Source organism: Perca flavescens, chromosome 3 (assembly GCF_004354835.1).
Source record: "Perca flavescens isolate YP-PL-M2 chromosome 3, PFLA_1.0, whole genome shotgun sequence".
In the NCBI taxonomy this organism is placed as follows: domain Eukaryota; kingdom Metazoa; phylum Chordata; class Actinopteri; order Perciformes; family Percidae; genus Perca; species Perca flavescens.
This window is the reverse complement of record NC_041333.1, coordinates 4085931-4107704: the sequence shown is the minus strand read 5'-3', so window position 1 is coordinate 4107704 and position 21774 is coordinate 4085931. Positions and strand designations below refer to the sequence as shown.

General features: G+C 40.5%; 1 protein-coding gene across 2 annotated transcripts in view; it reads right to left on the bottom strand.

Moving 5' to 3' along the window:
• The window catches only part of gbe1b (glucan (1,4-alpha-), branching enzyme 1b), a 144215-nt gene that overhangs the window by 66498 nt on the left and 55943 nt on the right, over nucleotides 1-21774 (bottom strand). Inside the window, exons 7-10 of one of the 2 annotated variants that reach the window (XM_028573736.1) lie at nucleotides 20539-20748; nucleotides 6688-6812; nucleotides 4727-4854; nucleotides 4321-4419 (exon numbers count right to left, since the gene is read on the bottom strand). In XM_028573736.1, the coding sequence (XP_028429537.1) occupies nucleotides 4321-4419; nucleotides 4727-4854; nucleotides 6688-6812; nucleotides 20539-20748 (562 nt within the window). The remainder of the gene's footprint in view (nucleotides 1-4320; nucleotides 4420-4726; nucleotides 4855-6687; nucleotides 6813-20538; nucleotides 20749-21774) is intronic. The other variant, XM_028573737.1, reaches the window with a different exon arrangement.

Sequence of the window (21774 nt, the reverse complement as noted above, 5' to 3'; positions counted from 1 at the left end):
TTATACACAGCGCGCTTGTTCGACACACACACACACACACACACACACACACACACACACACACACACACACACACACACACACACACACACACACACACACACACACACACACACACACACACACACATATATATACTGGGAAGCGCAACAGCACACACACAGGCAAAGTATTACAAATAAAAATATTACGGTGCAAATCCTCCATCATAATAACAATGCTCCAAGTTCGAAACGCCCCTGGCTTTTAAAGGGAATGGGAGATGATCTCTGATTGGTTTATTGCACGTTACGCCCAAAAAACACCTATGATTAATGAAGACATTATGTACAACCCTTTTGAACCATGCACTGTGCGTTTAGATTGTTAAAATAGGGCCCTTAGTGTGTAACTTTTTGATATTATTGAATGTCCGTTACATTCAAGCCATTGAGTTGATACAGAGTTAATTAAGACTCCACACAACTCTCTCTGGATTTCTCAGCGTGACTATGTTCAGTAGATTGTGGCGTCCGGTGACTTTCCCGCTGAAAAACTCGAGTGAAGATAATGACCTCTTCTGAAGAGTCCGTCATGGTATTTTAATCCTCCGTGTCCTCCTTGGCTACTAGCAACTGTGTGGAGGAGGGGAGGGTGGGGGGGAGAGGGGGTGCGATCACGGAAGGTTTGCGTCATGTGGACGAGCCGACAGTGTTGTGTGTTATGTCATTACTTAGAATTCCTCATGGTGGTGACAGAAACTACGTACTACAGCTTTAAAGTTATCAACGCTGCCATTGTGAGCTTCCAGTGAATTTAAATACTGTTGTTAAAGACTTAAACATTTAATGATCCCACTTTAGTAAAAGGTATTTAATGATACAACATATTTAAGACAATCGTTATAAGCATATTTTTCTAAGTTGGCAATCATTGCTGCAAGTCGTACATAGGATATCTATATTTTCTTTTTTAAGATTTTTGGGGCATTTCAAGAAAGAAAACCAGACTGGAGACTTCACTATTCTAAAACAAGCTTTTCCTCCGTACAGTATAGCCAAAACTTAAATGAAAAGACAATGTGATTAATATGTGAAATAATGTTTAATTCTTCGCTACTACAGTGGGGCTAATGACACTAAAATTGAAATAATAAACAGACATGATGAAAAAAAATTAAAGCAAGATCAAGGCATCTTCTGTACCCCCATTTTAAACCTCTCTTTTTTTTCATCTTCCTATCCTATTTTTAGTTTAAGCTTGTCCATTTCGTCTTCAGGGTTTCCAAAGTCACATTTCATCCGTAAGTAGAGCGATGCTGTCTATTTGTGGCAAAAGTCCATTCAGAGTTTTCAGGATGTTCCGTGAATCGATGAACGAGGTGAACAAAGACTGACAACACACACGCAATTGTTTTTCAATTTGTTTTGCACAATCATCTCCACAAATGAACACATATTTACCCTATTTTAACCCCACACACAAATAACACTGGAACATAGTCACATTAAAAACAATTGAAGCTTGAAAAGAAGCCATTAGAGATCTGGTGAGGGAGGTCGCCGCTCAATGAAAGTCTGGATTCTAGGACTACAAACTGTCATGCTCTACTGCCATTTCATCAAATTTATTCATGGAAATTCCAATAATTTCAATTTAAAATTATATATATATTTTTTAAATATTTCTTCACAGCTTATTGTTCCTAGTGTTAGAGTGAAAATAATTGACCGGCTTCTTCTTGAATTCATTATGGATGAAATTATTCTATGCACTTGCAAATGAGTGGAGGGTGATAAACCTGCTGGCTCAAGGGTTTGTTGTTGAGTCTCTGATCTTCAATTATTCACCTTTTCAAACTGGTTGGGAAAAATGACCAGAGCATTACTTTTAAGCAGACAAATAACCTTTGCTTTGCCACGGTGTAAAGCTACCTACCCCAAGGACAGACATTTCAGACTGAATAATGAATCAAAGTGAAATGTAAAGCTGACTGCCAGCCCATTCAAATGCTCCACTTAAGAAGAAGAAAAAAAAATAAAAATCGGTGACTAGATGACCTTTAAGTTATCATTATGAAAGCTTGTCTTTCTTTTGATTTTATTGCTTTTAATTTAAATAACAATTATGTCTCTGCCATCATTTATCCATAACGCTGTGTTTGAAGGGATAAATAATGACCTTCCCATTCACACGGTTGGTAGGATTAAGAAGGAGAAAAAGAAAAAGAAATTAGTACTGCTTTAGAAAAAGCACAAAGACCTTCCTCAGTTTATAGGGGGAGGGGGGGCAGAGAGAAACTTTAGACCACTTTCTCTATAACAGCAAGCGAGGTCAAGAAAATTCATGTTACCTGTTTACACTGGATGATTGTAGAAATATGTTTATTGTTATCCGTTTCATGGAAACAGAAGTGTTACCTTAAACCTGAAAGAAGCTAAACATAATATCCTCACTTTAATCCTTCTTAGTCAGTAGTCTGCCAGAGCCTTTCTTAATAAAATGTTTTTTTTATGTTATTCTACTGTTTTATCATATCTGAAGTTCTTTTATTAAAATGATTTTATGCAAAGCACTTTGAGCTGTGTTTTAAGTACGAAAGGCGCAAGAAAATGGAAGGTTTCCTATTATAGAACACCATCATAGGAGCAGGGTGCTAAACACTCTATTGTATAGTACAGTATTGGTATTATTGAAACAATGAATGTAATTGATTAAAGCAAGCAATGAATGTGTAAATGAATTCAGAACCTGGTTCAGTTTGTTGTCTGGACACTAAGTCAGCAGTTCTCAAACTTCTTTCAATAAGAATCTTTTTATTCAAGTATCCCCTGACCAGCACAAAACATTTTCGGTAGCAACAAAATGCCTAGCTATATAAAGAGACACAATACAGCGCTACACCATCAGAGCCCGCCCCACAATGAGCTTTACTTAGTATGTGCCATTTCTGTGTCTGTAGCTTTAAATGCTATTGAGGAGGAGACTGCCACTTTGCTTGTTTGAAAGCCATGATGTCTCTCTCTTTCTCATGGGTGGGCCAAATTCTCTGGGCGGGCAAAGCAGAGAAAGGGGAGGTAACCTTGCTCTTCATGACCTCATAAGGAAGAACATTCCTGATTGGCCCATCTGAGCTTTCATTTTCTCAAAGGCAGAGCAGGATACCCAGGGCTCGGTTTACATCTATCACCATTTCTAGCCACTGGGGGACCATAGGCAGGCTGGGGCAACTCATATTAATGTTAAAAAACCTCATAAAGTGAAATTTTCATGCCATGAGACCTTTAAAATACTTTCAATTTATTTCAAATATTTAGAATGTATCACTAAATGCATTCATTATCAAAGTGTATCATTATTTTAGGAGTTATGCATGAATGATATATTTTAAATAAAAAATGTCCAAAGATTTAACGTACCCCCTGCAGTCCTCCAAAGTACCACCATTTGAGAAACAGTAACTACAGCACTTCCTGTAGAGTTACAGTAACTCTATGACACAGAGTCAACAACATTAGAAGAAGGGCTGCACGTGTGAGGAAGATATCTATTGCGATTATTTTGACTGATATGATGCATTACAAAATGGCCTCCAATGGTTATATTTTTTCTACGAATCTTTGAGTTAACATGTACTAAACGTGAGTTGAATTTGCACCGCAGCACCGCCACGCCTTGATGCTCATGACAAAAACAAAATGTATAGTTATCTAAAGTGAATTAGGTTCAAATCAACGTCATGCATGAATGAATGATATTTTTGCACTTTTACACATAATAATCCACAATGATCACATTACACAAAACTGAAATTGCACGTCAAAATGAGAAACTGTTAATATTTTTAGAGACCCCCCAAAATTTCACAAATCACGTTTTCAGGGGAGCCCATGTCTTATTAAGGGGAGCCGAGCTCCCCCTAGCTCCCCCGTAGTTCACACCCTGGGTGTATTAAGCACCCTCGTCCGTTCAGGTTACACTGGAGCACAACACTATACACTATACACTATACAGGTTCCTCTAGGAAAATACCGGGCAAGGTCCTTGTGTCACTATACTGCTAGACATGTTTTACACTTGAAAGCTTCTTTAAAAAGGCTCAAACGCTTAGCAACAGGCTCAGCTGTAATACAGCACAAGAGTGTTTAATGACTCCTAACATGCCCTGTCACTGCCGTTGTCTTTCATCCCTGTTTTGAACTGCTTTCAGTTTCCCCTCTACTGTATTTGTGGCTTATACAGAAGTTTCTTGGTGCGCAGAGGCCTACAGTGTCTGTTAAAGCTGCTAGAACAAAAAAACGAAAAAACAGAGTTAGATTAAATAGAGGTAAATCATCTTACCTGAATCCACTTATCAGGAATGGCCATAGCCAGTCGGTAATCAAAACCAAGTCCTCCCTCCTCCACTCCTCTGCAGAGAGCAGGCATCCCCGACACATCCTGCAGAGAAATCACACCATTTTATATCACATTTTCCCTTTGTGTGCACACGTTTCTTTCCCAGTAGTCAGCCAAGATCACATCAATGCCACTCCACAGCTTGCATATTAAAAAGGGATAAAAATCCTATACCACAGGCCAAAGTGACATCCCATTTCCTTTTTGCATTACTTCTTAATTACACCAATGAATACGTAAGGACGCTATGCCTCACTAATAAACGCTTTTAATTAATAATAGCTGTGGGCAGTGTCATTGCAAAGGTAGGGGATGCTGCAGGTGTGTTGTGTTGTAGAGCGCGTTTTACCTCTGCAACAGTGATGCAGTCAGGATAAAGGGTATGAAGGATGTGATTGGCAAGCATCAAGTAAACCAAAGATTCTTCATCCACCTGTAGGCCAAAGTACTCACTGTAGTCCCCTGAGAAGCCCGAGCCTGAGGAGTAACACCCACACAGTCAACACTCATCATCATGTTATCCACCCAGACTTCTAAAGTTCTTCATTCCTCACTTTTTCTTTGTTAGAGGCTGCTACTCTTTTACTTCATGTCTTTCTCTTTCTGAACCGTCCTTAAAGTTAAGACATACATGTTATTTTCTATATGGTTCATTTGAGGCTCTTTCTAGTAAATGGACATCTGTCATCGATTCATTTTCTGTAGAACACAGTAAGATGCAACTTTTGAGATTGGAAAGTAGCACGTACCAGTACTTATAGGATATTCAAATATATTCATAAAAACAATACACGCATATTACAGACTGCTACTGTGGATTACCATGGATTCTTTTTCGTGCTCTCTGTGTAAAGTTGAAATTTTTCATGTCTATCCAGGATGTCCCCAGGATTTGTATTCACAGTTTTCTTTTTAATAGACATGTGTGATTTACATTTTAAAATAATATTTTGTATCTGATGTGGTAGGATGTCGAATTCCTTCTGACCCGATTGTTTTGTTACTTAATGATGACTCTAAATTACACCTGCTTGGGAGACAGAAGAAAATTTGGCTAGCCGGCTCAACCGCGACCAAGAAAATGATAGCTCAACGCTGAAAATAACAATAAAAATGTATCATAAAAAAACTATATAACGGCCTACAAGTCAGCTGAAATTATAAGACCATTAAACACAGAACTGTTTTTATTTTATTTATTTTTTATTTTAAAAGGTGGACATTCGGCCACCAAAATGCGTTCTCTGCATCCAGAAGGCCTGACAAATGTGTAAATGCATTTCTTTGCTCATAAAACAATTTAAAAGCTGAATGTTTAATATATTTACATCTGTGTTAACATTAATTATGCTGGCGCATTGCTATGTCTCTTAAGGTAGGGGTTCCCAAAGTGGGGTCCCGAGACCCCTAAGGGGTCCTTTAGAGGGTTCGAGTGGGTCCCGAGCAAAAAGGGGAATCACATAAGAAACACAATGAGAGAATGTTTGACTATTTCGGTCATGGGTTTCATACACTTTCTTATCAAATGGGGGTCAATGGTCTAATATGTCACGTAAAAAATGTTGGGAACCGCTGTCTTATTGCATTACCGCCAACAACTGTTGATCCATTGAAAAGGATGGAATTGCTGATTGATTTAATTGGCTCCTCTCACTGAATACTTGCTAATGCATGCTAATTTATCCAATCAGACAACATTGTAGCATGTAAAAATTACACACTTCAGTGAAAAGGTTAACCTCGTTTAAGTAACAGGATTTTTCAACCAATCAGGCTCCAGTATAGGGACTGTTCTGCCTTTGGGTATCCTCATTTCTTTGTGTTTCACGCAGCTACATTTATTTATAAAACATAATTTGAGGGGCGGCCTCTAGCTTGGGAGTCCTTGGCAGCGACCCGGGTTTGATTCCGACCCGCGGCCTTTTGCTGAAAGTCATGCCACTCTCTCTCTCCCCTTTCCTACAGTATCTTTAGCTGTCCTGTCAATTAATGGCCATACAAAGCCAACAAAAGACACAAGTTAACTCATTAGGCAACAGTAACACTATAGTGTCCTTATGTTTCTTTAATTGAAACAAGCTGTTTAGATCAGAAATGTCCCCACATGATAACTGGGATCAGTCAGTCCTCTCAACACAGACGCCTAATGGCCTTATTCTTTAAGCTTCTGCAGTCTGTGGTTCATACTGCACTGTGGGTTTCAAAGGAGAGGAGGATGATATGCCACACACACACACACACACACACACACACACACACACACACACACACACACACACACAAGTCCTGAAATACGAGATGCGCACAAACCAGCCTTACTGATGCCATGGTGATGGTACAGCATAGAGGTAACACCATCAAATCTGAAGCCGTCAAAGCAGTACTCCTCCATCCACCAGCGCAGGTTTGACAGTAGGAACCGCATCACTTCCCAGCTAGAAAAAACACACACAAACACACGCAAACACACACAAACACACACACACACATACACACAGTCAGATAAACAAGAAGCTGTGAATAATTCACACATCTCATCATGCATTGTAGGCACCAGAGATTAATTTTCACCGCTACGGGACATTCACTTATTGATAACCAAAGGTCCATTATGTTGGAGATAGAATGTCGGTGACAGGAGATGGAGTTTTCATTAACTACGCCGCAGAGGGGGCGCTGTCTTTCCTGTATCCAGTTGTCAGGATGAGAAGTCAGTGGCTTGCAGTTCACAGCAACGTTTACAGATTTCCATCAGACCACTTACGTGACCACTGGGCAAGTGTTTAGTATACATCACTGTGTATTTGAACTGATAGGATTTAATGCTACATTGGGGTAAACAAACACCGTGTAGGGGAATTGAGTTCCTTCTCCTGAGTAATGAAATAAATCACACGCTTCTATTCGCTTTGGCTTCCATCTTCAACGTATGATGAGCTCCTCTGTCCTACAAGCATGAGGGCAAATACTCCAGAAAGAAATGGGTGAAACCAACAAACTGTCTGGATATGAAAGCGTAACTTGTGGCTGGATTTCGTTGCCCGTGGTGTACAAAGTACAACGCATGCAAATATTCCGTGTGCCTGTTGGCTGGACTGTGTTGGCGGAGGCTGTAGGAGGTGGATTCCATAAATGGCTCCAGCTCCCGTTCCTGACTGAGCCATGGGAGAGTGATTGGGATCTGAGCCGCCACTCAAGGCAAAGTACACTGCGCACCTCACCTCTTCCCGTTCAGTGGCGAGTTGCCATGGAAACGTCAGTTAAAACTCAAGATTCGGTCGCCCTGTGTGGTATGCGTAATGAGCACCAAATCAAACCGTGTACACACGCAGGCCATGCTGGAAAGCAGGAGCGGATGGGAGGCGAATGACCCATTCATGACACTTATTAAATGTGAACTGCTGCCTCTGCTTAGGCTCAAACCCCCAACTGGGATGCTCTCTGTACACTCAGCTCCAACAATGGTTGTAATGATATGTGTCTAGTGTCCCTGGATGTAACTATACCTAGAAACTTAACATGTTTTTCTGTTTTTGTGAGAAGTTGCCATCTATGGTGCATGTACAGTATGTATTTCTATGTGGGTAGACACAAACAAGAAGACAAAAGACATAGTAGAGAGAAGACAAAATAAAAATCAATTACAAAAACATGACAAATAGGCAAATAAAAAAGGTTACAAAACAACAGAACGTAACATGTCAAGTCTTGCTTGCAATGGTCTTGGGCTTGTGGGAAATTGAGTTCATTACATGCACTAAAAACAGAAACATTGAAATGTTTAGCATTCCTGGCGATAACCGCAATACATGCTGTTTGCATAATTAAAAATGTAAAAGAGGTTAAGGCTTTTCTATACTTCTGGAATTCTTACTCCTGTACCGGGACGTTCTAATTTGCCTTCAGCTCTCTACAGTATGTCCACAGTCACAGTTTACAAACCTAAATCAGACCATGAATTATAAAAGTTAGACACTGAATTTCATTTGGGGGATTTTTTGTGACACCACACTGAGGGGCAGTTCAACATTTTGTGATTCAATGACGCAATTTCATCATGTCAAAAAGTTGGCGAAGCAGTAAGGAGTCCCAGATTCATGCTTCAACCATGCTTCAATAACATCTCAAACTACAGAAAATGCATCCAAACACCAGACAATTCTTATTCTCTATAATACCTCCTGTTTAAATTGCGTAATTGATTTATCCCCTCAACGTTCCAACACTAAATGCTAAGGATTACATCCTCTGAGGCAAAAAGACAAAATCCCAGATAAAGAAGCCATGACACAGAAACACATTTAAATGCGTTGCCTTCTGTGCTCCATTCCTCAGGGATGACCAACCTCAGCACTGTTTGACAGGTGTGAAGCTGCATGTTACATCGGCGGCTTCCTCCTTCCCTTGAGGAGGAGCACAGTGGAGCCTGGTATGATCCGATATAGCAGCCTGGCTGGGTGGTCACGCAGACCCTGTGATAAATAGATTAGGTCCTCCACTCCACTGCGCAGAGCCAACAAAGGCTCAGACACAATGTATCCCCACGGGATGGAGATAATAGCCAGTGAGAGCCAGAAGGCCCAAGATGAAACCATACTGCCACATTAGGACCCACAATGCCATTCATCATCAAGTCCAATTACAGTGGGAAAGTTAGATCTCTATACCCAATGTTATACAACGCTTATCTATGCAGTTCAATGAAGTTATCACTCGGCATGTGGTGTTAATACCAAGGAAGCAAATTGCATATTACACTGTGCTTGTGCTAATAAAGCTCGACAATGACAGTCAAATCTGGTTAGGGTGCACTGATCGAGTAAAACTCTAATATTGCTGCTTGTAGAGTACGATAAGGTAATCTATCAAATGTGTTGTTGTTTTACCTGCAGAAGCACAGCTACACAAGTCTACATTCCATTCAAATAACAGAATTTAGTTCCAGCTGCATGCTTAGTTGCTCCTTATCAGACCTTATTTCCTCTTGCAGCTGAACATGACTGTGACCCATATTATGGTATTTGTGTTCCGTTGCAAGTGGAGCAGATGTGAAAAAAATAAAAGAAATCCTGTTTTTCTAGAAGTCAATTTTGCATAAGGGGTCAAGGCAACTTGTCATGATGGCAGAGAGAAAGATTTAAAGTCCCTGTTTTCACAACATCACAGGTAAGCTGCAGATAAGACCAAATAAATTTCAGAAGCTGACAGGTCATTCCACAAGAAGTGTGATGCTCAAACAACGATGCTCGACAGCCTGATGGATGGTGCGCATTTGTTGGACCAAAAAAGGACAAATAAGGTGCCTCATTTAACGCATTTCAAAACTTTTCTCCAGTCCCTGAAGCCATTAATGCGGCCAGGACAGAGAAACTGACAGCAGTGACACCTGTAATAAATTCACATTTCTTGGTTGAGGCTTGATTTATTTATTTATTTATTCAATCACGGAATAATTCATCCAGCTGGTGGGTACATTGAATACACATATGCACCGCAGATTCTTGAAGGATATGACTTGCTTATGTTGTATAATGTATTTTCTAGGGCTGTCAAAACAACGCGATAATAATTCCTGTTATTTAAATTCCTTTTAAGGGCACTAATTTTTTTTGGACGTGCGATTGAATGTGCTGGGTGATTTCGCGCCGTGGTTTGGGAAATCAGGAAGTGATACGGTAGTTATGTTGTGGACAGGGTTGCCAACTTGGCAACTTTCTCGCTAGATATGCCGACTTTTCAGACCCTCTTACCAACTTGTAAATATATTCAAATATATTTTTATTGTAATTCATTCCCATGTGCAGACAACGGCTCCTCGACCTACAGCGCTGACGTCTCTCCCACTCTCTCCTCTTGCGCAGCAGCACTGCACAGGCAGTGGGGCTTTGGAAAAGCAAGTTCAGTTTTAAAGCCCTTCCAGATGGTTCTCTCCACTAGACTAAAGTTATTTGCATGTACTGTCGATGTGAACTGAGTTACCGCCGGAGTACGTTGAGTTTCAAATACCATTAGCATTAAAAACGCATTATTAAAAATATCCCTTATAATATACATGTATAATGTAAAAAAAAAAGAAGTGTGATTAATTTGGGATAAATCACGAGTTGACCCTCATGTTGTCTTTACACTTTTCAAAAGTTTCTATATCAAAAATATGGGATTCTTTCAACCAAATTGCCCAAAAATAAGATGGATGGTTGCATACACGAAACAGTCTGATTCTCCATCAACAAACATTCCTCGGATCTTAACTATTAGTCAAAATAATTTATAATATCTGTTTCTTTTTGTTTTGATTTTTTAAATTAGGTATAATTTCATTTAAATGAGGTTTATAGACCAAAATGTTTAAAACTATAGTGGTGATAATTTGGAATGAAGTTGGCTAAGAAGATGTAATACAGAATCGGGTGATAATTTGTTATTTGATGCTTTAGACCACACTAGTGCATGGTCGACGGGAAGACTATCATACGGTTAATCACAATTAAATAATTTAAACGATTGACAGCCCTAATATTCTTCATTACTTTTCTGACTCAAGGTAGAAATTGTAATCCTGTTTAGTTGTCATGTACTTCCGCTCAATTTTCGTTTTCCTTCAGTACATCGTCTGGGTTTGCGGTATATTCTCTGGCCAAATCTTTACCGGTCCAATCAGCGAACAGAGGGACTGGCTGAGAACGATGACGTTGAGGTCGTGACGTGCGCTAGTTTGAGTTGTAGTTCCGTAATGGTGGCGGAGACAGATGCGAGCAAAGCGTTGGGGCAACGCTGCCGAATATCCAGAAGTTAAAGCCCGAGCAGGAACAATCTTTGCCGAGTTGTGTTGGTGGCCATGATGTTGTGGTCCTCCTCCCCACGGGGTTCGGGAGCAGTTTTCCAGCTCGCTCCGTTAGCGGTGAAGGAGTTGGCTAAGACAAACGCTAGCAATGCTAAGCCGACGTCACGAGTCACGACCAAACGTTAGCGATTGGTCATGGCTGATCCAGAGTGGCTCTGGGCAGAGCCAATAGTTTTAAACTTCAACAGAGTACCCGCCTTCAAGGAAGTTAACACTTGTCAATGGAGAGTGGCCAGACTCTCTGGACAGATGAAATGGACCAGAGTCTGGTAGGTCCAGGCTAGCAGTCCAGTAAAACAGGGTTGAATTAGCAAATCAGCAAAGCGTGTGTCTTGAAATACAAATAAGTGCTCTGTACTGGAAATGTGTAAGAAATACATGTTCATACTTGGTACCACGCTGTTAATCAGCCCTCCAGGTAGTGTGGTGAGACTGGCTGCCTCGCAGGGTAAACTCTCATCTCGCTGCCTGACAGACTGTTCCTGTAGTATGGCTGTGCCTTGTGTCAGATACTGTATCTGCCATTTGTCTGGCATTCTTTAGGCTGCCTGCAAGCTAGCTGTGTTTGCTTGGCATCCTGGGAGGATTATTCTGCTGCCTGTGAGACGGTTTGTATGTTTAGCAACCTGTCATTAGTATCACCTTGTACTTGCTGCCTTTCAGAATTCAGTGTGGCAGGCCAATTCTTCCCCGTTGGAGTTTTCTCCAGATGACCCGAGTAGTGGCAGGAGGATATCTCTGGAGGCGTTATTTAAATCGGATGACTATTCTGACAAATAGATCATGTTTATTGTAGGCATGTTTCCAGAATTATAGCTGTACAGTAAGCTAGCTAGATTAGGGTGACCAGACTTCTCGGTTTGACCGGGACAGTCCAGATTTTGAATTGCTTGTCCCGAGTCCCGACAAAAGCCTGTCGGGACGCTAAAATGTCCCGGTTTACACCAGGAGCGGCGTCAGGCGATTTTGCCGGGGCTTCAGCCATGAATGTTTTGAGTGTAGCCCCGAATGTAACTTTGTCCGGTTTATTTTTCCGAGGCGAACAGAACGGGCAGCTACGTGCGGGGTCCGACCATGCTGTATTTGTTGCTATCACCTAGCAACCGTCTCTACGTGAGGAAAGCTGTGAAAGGTGTTTTCGGAGGAATCATAACCAAATCAGTCTAATACATTGATGCCATCGAGACAAAGTTTAGGAGTGCAATACTAATGATTTAGTTTGAAGTTCCCTTGATTTGACGTTTCTAGTCTACGGTTCAGACTCAACCACACGGAGCTCTGAAGCCGACCTGTGTGTCGCTTAGTGTCCACTCTCTGTAAAATGCAGCGCAGCTTCAGGTTTATGGATGCGCTCAGCTGTGGACATGCTGCGGCAGATGTGTTGCGTTTGTGCTCCATGTATTTCTGCAGTAGTTTGGGGTTTCCACCTCCGATGTATAGCAGCGTATAGCCACTTCTCTAGCTAAACTCTTTGTCTCATTCAGATACCAGAGACCCAAACGGGGCTCTGTATCTGTCAGAAGGTCTGAGATCTACTTTATCAGCAGCGCAATCACGTAATGCTCAGCAGACTATGGTGCAGGTATAGATTATTTTCTGAAATATTGTGACTTTATTCTTGTAATAGCCTATTATCACATTATTTTTCTCAAAATATCACGACTCCTCCAAATCACAGAGAACACAGATATACTGTATTTTGAATGTGCACAAAGTTTTGGACATGAGCAGAAATCTTGCTCAAACACATCTGAAATATTACAGTCCAGGGGTTTATTAATACATTAAAATGAATGAATGTATCATTGAGGTGAATAATTGTCATATGCATATTAAGGAGGTTACTTCCCCAACAAAAGACGCAAAACAGGAGGGAGGAGTAAATGATGCCTAGGCTACATGTGTGCTGACTCAGATATAATTAGAAAAGTTGATCAAAAAGGAGAATAAATAGATGAAAGCAATACAGAATGCCTGAGAGCCTTACTGCAATATATTCCATTATGTTTTTATATTTGGATTGTAATCTGTGTTTCTCTTTACATAAAGATATTTGCAGCGTACATTGATTCAGAAAAAAAAATGCTCAAAATTTTCAATATTCTGCTTATTTTCAGGTTCATACTTGTATTTTGGGTTTCTTCTAGAACATGGTTACATGCTTTAGGGCCCTATCTTGCACTCAGCGCAATTGACTTTGTACACCGACGCATGTATCATTCCTATTTCGAACCCGACGCACAGCGGACTTTTGCACAGACGCACGTCGGTAAATTAGGGAATGTATTTGCGCTCCCGGGGGAGGTTCAGTGATTTAGGCGTGTTTAGGAGGCGTGTTTAGGCGCAAACGTTCCCTGGTGCTATTTTGCAGTTTCAGAAAACAATTCCACCACGGACCAGAAAAAACCTGGTCTAAAGTCAGTGGTGCTAGTCTAAAGTCAGTGGCGCGTTATTCAGATGCTATTTTAGGGCGCATGCTTGGCCATAATGTAGCGTGCACAACGCGCATACACTTCTCTCATCTACACGGACGCAGCAGTTCCCATTTTTGCAAACCATACATAATTACAAGGAAAAATATTACTGAAAATGCGCTTCAGGTGTTTAGATCAGTCAGGAGGCACTTTACAGTACAGTCCTGAAAAAGTTGCAGCATTCTTTGTGACTTGTTGTGTTTTACACAACATTTCCATGAATCATGGATGTGTTGATGACATAAATGAGGAAATATTAGAGGACTTAAGGAGATGTGATGTTGAACTACGGTGGGATTGGACACTTGAGGGTCCGGGAGTGGCAATGCGCGATGCGCTCCTGATGGAGCGGGTGGACGGAGATGGAGTTGGGGGAGGAGGAAGGGGCACAACAGGAGCAGGTGGTGCGTTTGGAGGCCCACGCTCCATTGCTGCAGCAATCCTGCTCCCGAGGGGCCGTAGCAACATCGCCACCCGGACAAGACAGGCATTTATTACTTTGCCACATCTCGGACAGCTCCCGCTGGCGTGCGCCAGGCAAATCCGCCGTCATGATAGCAATCAGCCATGGAACAAGCGCACCTGCTCTTAAAGGGAATGTGAGATGACGCTCTGATGCGTTTCCGGTTCTTCCGCATCTTCGCTCTCAGCATCCCTGCACCGCCATTGCAGCCGGGGAATGACTGTAACAACACTGTAGCTGCACTTTCTACCTATATATAGTTAACTTGTGACATCACAACCATACGGAAGTCCTGACGGCACGTTTAAAGGCACAGTTTCTGAATATGGGCTGTGTGGATTTGAGCGTTTTGATACTTTCACAGTATTTATATAGCACCTTGACCTTCTTTATAATCAAAAATACATGGAAATCTCCATTTTTACAATATTGGACCTCAGAGGTAGATTATTCATTTCATTTCACATGAAAACTGCTGACTGCTCCCAGAGAGCTCTGGAACCTTTTTTGCTATTTGTCAGATAGTTTTAACGAGCTAAGGGGCATGAAGGTTCGGAGCTGCTATGTTCCTAGCCACTGGCTCCATCCAGCACCTAGTGGAAGCACTACAGGCAGCTCCAAGCAGCCCCCATGCACACCTACAGCTAAGCTGAGCTCATTAGCTGGAGCTCACCAGAGGGGAAAACAGCTTTTCCCCTTGCTGTGTGACTCGATGGGGCAGGGGAAAAAACTCACTAAATAGTGAAATGACTGAATTTGGACTGAGTTGACATTGATCAGACAGTAGCCAGGCCCCAACTATCGTGCAAAGTTGGCCCAAGTATGTAAAAACATAATTGCTCCAAAAGGGAGGCAGAGATTGGTTGTTTGGGTATCTTTTGTGATGTTTTCTGCTCTGATTCTTTAAAATAAAAACCTGTCATTTATCAGCAGGGTGATTCTTTTCTTCCCCTGCATGTCTTTCCTAGTGTACAGTCTTGTATTTTTAGAATTTCACAATTTAAAGACTGTTCAGCTAGCACACTGTAGGTTCTGCAGTTGAAAATAAAGATAAAAACAGATCTCACACTGTCAAAAGTCATGCCAAGAAAAAGGTACATGTTTCATAATTTGTTCTCTTTAAAGGATACGCCACCGTTTGTTGAAATAGGGCTTATCACGGTCTCCCCTGGCTGTAGATAGATGGGTCAACGCATTTTTTGTGCATGCATTGTTTTAGTCCGGTGCAACACCGGCAGCGCCGCCGCTAGTTAGCTTAGCGTAGTGAATGGAATCCTATGTTGCCGGTTAGCATGTTGTTACATGTGAGTAAAAGTGAGCCAACAAAAGACAAAAAAACAACCTAATTACTTGCACTGAGACAAAAAATGCATTGGCCCACCTATCTACAGCCAGGGTAGAACGTGATAAGCCCTATTTCAACAAACGGTGGCGTACTCCTTTAAAAAACGGCATGTGCAACTGTGAAACAAAGACTCAAATATTATACATGTGTAGCTTGTAGAAATAAAACCAATATGGTCTTTATGGTAGTGTCAGTACTGTATGTTACATGGATTAAAAATTATAACTTGGATCAATGGATTTAGCACCATATAATACATCAGAGAACCTACATTATTTGATTCTGCCTTATTTGAGCCCTCTTTCTGTAGAATATAATTACAATCCAAGCAGTGGGTAATCTCATTTAGTGAATGTCTATAAGCTATCTTTTGTCCTTTTGTCTTTTAGGATCAACGGCGGCACAGAGGCACAGTAACATTCACTATTTCTATTGCCCGTATACACATCATTAACAAATATTTGAACGTAAAAAAAAAAAAAGAAAAAGCCACACACAGAATAATCTTGTCAGAGGGAGAATTATTGCTCCTTGGTCCTCAAACACAGGGCCGATCTCTCAGCATGAGAACACGGAGAAGAGTTAAAAAAAGAGTTTTCAAAAGCCTGGCCCTGGGCCTATTTTTCATATCTTAAGAATTCACACAAAGATTGATGAAAAATGGATGCAAACGATCCTGGGAGAGGTGGGGGGAGGGGGGTGGGGGATTACAGAACAAGCACACATCAAGCTTCTTAGAACTCTCACATCTGAAGGCCCTGATCTGCAAAAAGGCTCAGCTTCTGTGGCTGTGCGCCCTGCACGCCGGCCCAACCACCGGCTCATTCACTCGCTAACTGTCTCAGGGTGACTTTGACGTCTTTGAAAAGGTTTATGGAGGAAACAGCCGCTAACAAATAATGCAGATATCCTTCTGTTCATTGCCGCTTATCATATCAAGAGCAGTCGGGGTACCGGTGCATCGCCTTGTACATTCCAGTTTTGTTAGAGTAAACGAAAACGAAAATAAGCAGTGAAAAATATTTTTGGTAAACTGAAACTAAATAAAAACTTAAACCTTCAAGAAAAACTAAAACTAAACTGAAACTACATTGCCTGGTTAAAAAACTAATCAGCTTTTTTTTTTAGCTATAATAATATGTCACTACTGGGAAAAAAATGTATTTCCATCAACTCTCGTGACATTGAATCACAGAAATTGGATGGACTAAATGTGAGACGGCGCTGTGCTGTAACTGCTTCACACCGGACACTAAAGTAGCGCAAAGATTCAACATTAAACATCATGGCCAGGCGCCTGGGTAGCTCACTTGGTAGAGCGCGCGCCCATATACAGAGGCTCAGTCCTCGACGCAGCGGCCGCAGAGTCGACTCCGACCCGGGCCCTTTGCTGCATGTCATTCCCTTCTCTCTCTCCTTGCACGTCTAAGCTGTCCTGTCATAATAAAGGCCTAAAAATGCCAAAAAAAGATCATTGCTATTTTCCAACCATGTATTCTATACTATATATAGGGTACGTAGCTACATACTTCTGAGACATTATACATGGCGGCCCTAACAAAGACAAACTAGAACTACTGTAAAACTAAATCTATAAAAACCTTCTGAAAAACTGAAACTAAACTCAAACCCACTCTAAAAAACTAACTCAAACTACATTGCCGAAAATTGTAAAGTATAAGAGTTTATTTTAGAGGGTCAATTGATGCTGTATATAAGCTAAATATCCTTTGATGTTTCAAGGGCATTTGGAAGATTTCAGCTCAAAGCAAAGGTTCAAGCAAATAATGTATTCACTTTTCCTCCATTATACTCAAAATATTCATCTAATTCAAATATTCAGCAAGCACAAGTACGAGCTCCTTTCAATAAAGAGATGCCAAGACCGTCCTGACACACAACAACTATCGTGTCAGCGAGGGCCTCCGATGCAGACGCACTTGACACAGAAGCAACTCAAGTTAACAATTGGATAGCAGGCATCGATCTAAAGAGCGTTCTCTCCACACTGAGCCGAATGTTTTATGAGGAAAAGTTGAAGAGAAACCCACCCAAACTAAACTCCTCGATAAAGATGCAGAAGTGGAAGCAGAGCAGAAGAGGCAGCAACAAGGAAAATTAATCTTTTTCGCTCCCACAGCCAGTATCAGTCAGCTTCTGTCAACCTAATAAGAACATCATGGTCGGACTGTGATGGCTGATAGCAGGGCTGCCGCTTGATTAAAAACAGCCTGTGTTTCACACCAGGATCACGGCTAGCCTCTGAGCTTCATTTCCTTCCCAAAGGGAGTAGCAGAAAAGCTTGACACAAACGACACGTCCAAACAACCTGTGAGAGGCGCGGAAGACAAATGAACTGGCTGTGACATTGCCGAGCTCCTCTGGGCTTTTACAAATGACTCCTCATATGCCTCCCAGTCGTGGCATATGTCTGCACCGTGTCTAATGAGTGCTTCGGATATGAGGAGAGTTCAATAAGTAATGAAAGAACACCCTTCTTCTCTTATTATAGCCCCTGTGCCTGACACTAAACATTGTATAATGTATCGGAAACTGCTGCACAGCACACAGACACACACACTTATTAAAAGGGAGTTCAAAAAAGGCATTTGATAGACTCAACAATGCCTGTTCCTCTTTAATGTGCGCTGGGATCATTTTCTGGGTACAGCGGCAAGAGGAGAGACACTTAATTAGCCACCCTACAACAACACCAATCAATAGTTTTGGTGTACACTATAGTACCAGCGGAGCCCGCCCGATTTCAAGCCTTTCATGTTTTTCCTCACACTCCTGTAATTAGCTGGAAATATGAACATTGCCAAAGCCTGCCAACACTGTAACATCAAATAAAATGCATTGGTATGTCACCTGTCTGGCCAAATTTGGCCTCATTTATCAATCTTTTCATATATTGTTTGAATACATTTTTCTTTTAAATTCAGAACCCCTGGTCTGAGAGAATATAAAACTGTCAGCATTTGCTCATTTATCAATCTTTTCATATATTGTTTGAATACATTTTTCTTTTAAAGGTAAAACATTTTAATGCAGTAAACATTAATCGCCATCGTCTTTAATGACTTTAGTAGCATATGTTACATTCAAACGCAGCTTTTATTCTCCACAGCTAGAGCATAAAGTGAAGTTGAAATTGCAGTAATCAGTTCCTTGCTTTTATATCGTGGACGGCGCTAAAAGGCTCAGGAAAAGGAATGTTGGATTTAATTACAATAAAATTATAGTTGCATAAAGTCAAAGACAAAGGTAAAGTAAGAGCCCCCGCCGTGCTGGTTTAGTGCAGATCTGCTAATAACACAAAACAAAAAGCAGGTACATTTGCACTACTACTTAATAGAATAGGAAGTAATTGCATTGTGATTTAATTGCATTGCAGAACTTTATGTATTATATATGCTCTTTAAAGCTCACACAACTTACCAAATATACATCAGTTTTTAGGCGAGGCAGCTTTATTTGTATAGCACATTTCAGTAACAAGGCAATTCAAAGTGCTTTACATAAAAACGATAAAAAAAAAAAAAATTAAACATAAAATACGAGAATAAGAGTTACAGTGCAGTATAAGAAATTAAACATTAAAGAGCAGTTAAAAACCGTTAAACGTTAAAACATTTTTTTGTCATCATATCCACTATTGGTCCCTCTGGGACGTGTGGTTTACTCTGCTTGCCACCCATCTAGGTGTGGAAAAGTACTTTTATTTTAAAATATAGTCGTCTTAGTTTCTTTCTTTGGACAAACTTCGCAAAAACCCTTTTGGTTGAAATTCACACTTTTTGAAATTAGATTTTGATTCGTGATCTCATGTAAACCAGCTGAAATTCACACTGTCGTAAATTAGTGATCTCATCTCAACCTGAAACCCTACTGATTGAAATTCACACTTTGTCGTAATTAGTGATCTTATTTCAACCTTGAACCCTTTACTGTTCGTAAAAGGCAGGTTCTTATTAAAACCCACACAATAAAATCTGGAATAATGATGACAAAAAAGAAAAAGAAAAGAAAAAAAGTGTTGACTAAGAACATTTCTTTTTCCACCTTGTTGAAATAGAAAATGTAAATTGCGGTTTGCAATACTCATGCATCAAATCGACTTGAACATTATGTTTTAATCATATCAATGCAATGCATCAATGCACAATGACCTACAAATAGGTCGTCCAAAGTACTAGGGGTGTGAATCTTCACAGGTGTTACAATGCAATTGCGATTATCCTCTCAACGATTCGAATCGATGCGTCACCTACTCAATATTATTATATATTGCTACATATGGTTTTCAACAACAAATTCAAGCAGTCAGATATGAACTCCCCTTTTTATTGTATCTGCTCTTAAAAAAAGACACTTCCTGAAATGTAGCAGAGGCTGAACACAGCAGACAGACAAAAGGCAAAAACAAAAAAAAGCTGCGACCAGAAAATCAACAGATAACATCCATAGGCAAAAATCGATTATGGTCTGTCACTGCATCGTTGCAGAATTGTCTAGGTCCGCATCGTGATGCATGGATGCAATGATTCATTTCAACACCCCTACAAAGTACATTAAAGTCAATAAAAAAAATTAAAAAAAACTATAGAGCAACTCTGGGTCCAGACTTTGGACTTAAACGTGACTGGGGCATCTGTTATTTTCCTTAAACTGCTGTCCGCCTTCCCGTTGAAACCTCTACCTCATCGGCTAGCTAACTTATGCTGAAGTTTCCCTCAATTCTTGTGTTGAGCGCCACCTCGAGGAGCAGGGTAATCTATTTAGAGCGCCTTAATTCATTAATTAAAATATCAATATTTGCCACCAGCGTGAAGGACAAACAATATATATTGCTGTATCCATATTTTGTCCCACCCCATTGTACATTGCACAACAAATGCCAATAAACTTAAAGCTAAAACTTTATGCTAAAAAGAAACAGATTGTGTTGTTTATACGTCTTGATGTGAGGTACTGTAGAGTGATGCATCTGATGCAGAGGAGGTAGAGGAGTGTGGAAGCAGACAGTGAATACCTGGAGTAGTTGAAGAGGCGGCTGTCCCACAGCTTGTGCTCCCCCCTGGGTGGGGAGTGGAAGAAGCACGAGTCGGAGCCATCAAAGCAGTTCAGGCCGTCCTCTGTGTTCTTGGAGGCGTGGCTGTGAACGACATCCAGGAGCACCACAATGCCCATCGAGTGAGCCACATCTATCATCTGCTTCAGCTCCTCTGGGGTACCGTACCGACTACAACATACACACATACGCACATTTGTATTAGTCCAAAACCCTTTAACTCTAATGGCTCAAATGGAAATGGAATCAAACTTACCCCTAAACCTAAACTTAACTAGAGCTGCAAAGATGAACAATGAATCGACTTTTGACTTTTTGTCAACTATTAAATTAAATCGCCAACTATTTTAATAATCGATTAATTTGCAGCTTCTTAAACATAATATAATATTTTCTAGTTCCTTCTCTCTCTCTGTGACAGGAAACTGAATATCTTTGAGTTGTGGACAAAACGACATTTGAAGACATCATCTTGGGCTTTTAGTAAACACTGATTGACATTTTCTGACATTTTATAGACCAAACAACTAATCGATTATTCGAGAAAATTGACAGATTAAATTGACAATGAAAATAATCATTAGTTGCAGCTCCAAACATACCCCTAAATCCAAATCCTAAAGTCAAGCTTGCCCTTTGAGGAGGAATGGACCAACTGTCCTCACAACAATAAACCTCTACGTCTATTTCTAACGTCTGGCCAAAATACCTTACCTCAACTTGCTCCCTCCCCTAAAATTAAACCTGGTTCATGACTTGTGCAAGGTGATGACCAGCAAAAACGTCCTTGGCTTTGAGTTTGTTTTTCCTTAAATTAGCATCACAGTGACAACAGGCCTGCGATTTAAGAGAAAGTGCAAGAGCACACACTGAATTTATACTTTATTATCATTATTCATATTGTCCTTGAACGTGTTTGGGATTTAGAAGACTATTGAGCATGAGCAGTATATTATTTCACAATCATAATCTTCTTGGTCATTTGTCTAAAGATCATCCATTTTAAACACACTGATTTATACATTAAGTTAATTTCGTATGATATTGTAACTCTTCTACAGTCCTTTCATCTTATTTAAAATGTCATAAAGAAGATACTATGGATCACTAACTCACAGAGTGATGCTATGTATGTATACACACTTCCATATACAAACACACATATCCTTGTGTACACTCTTCATATTGTCCAAAAGC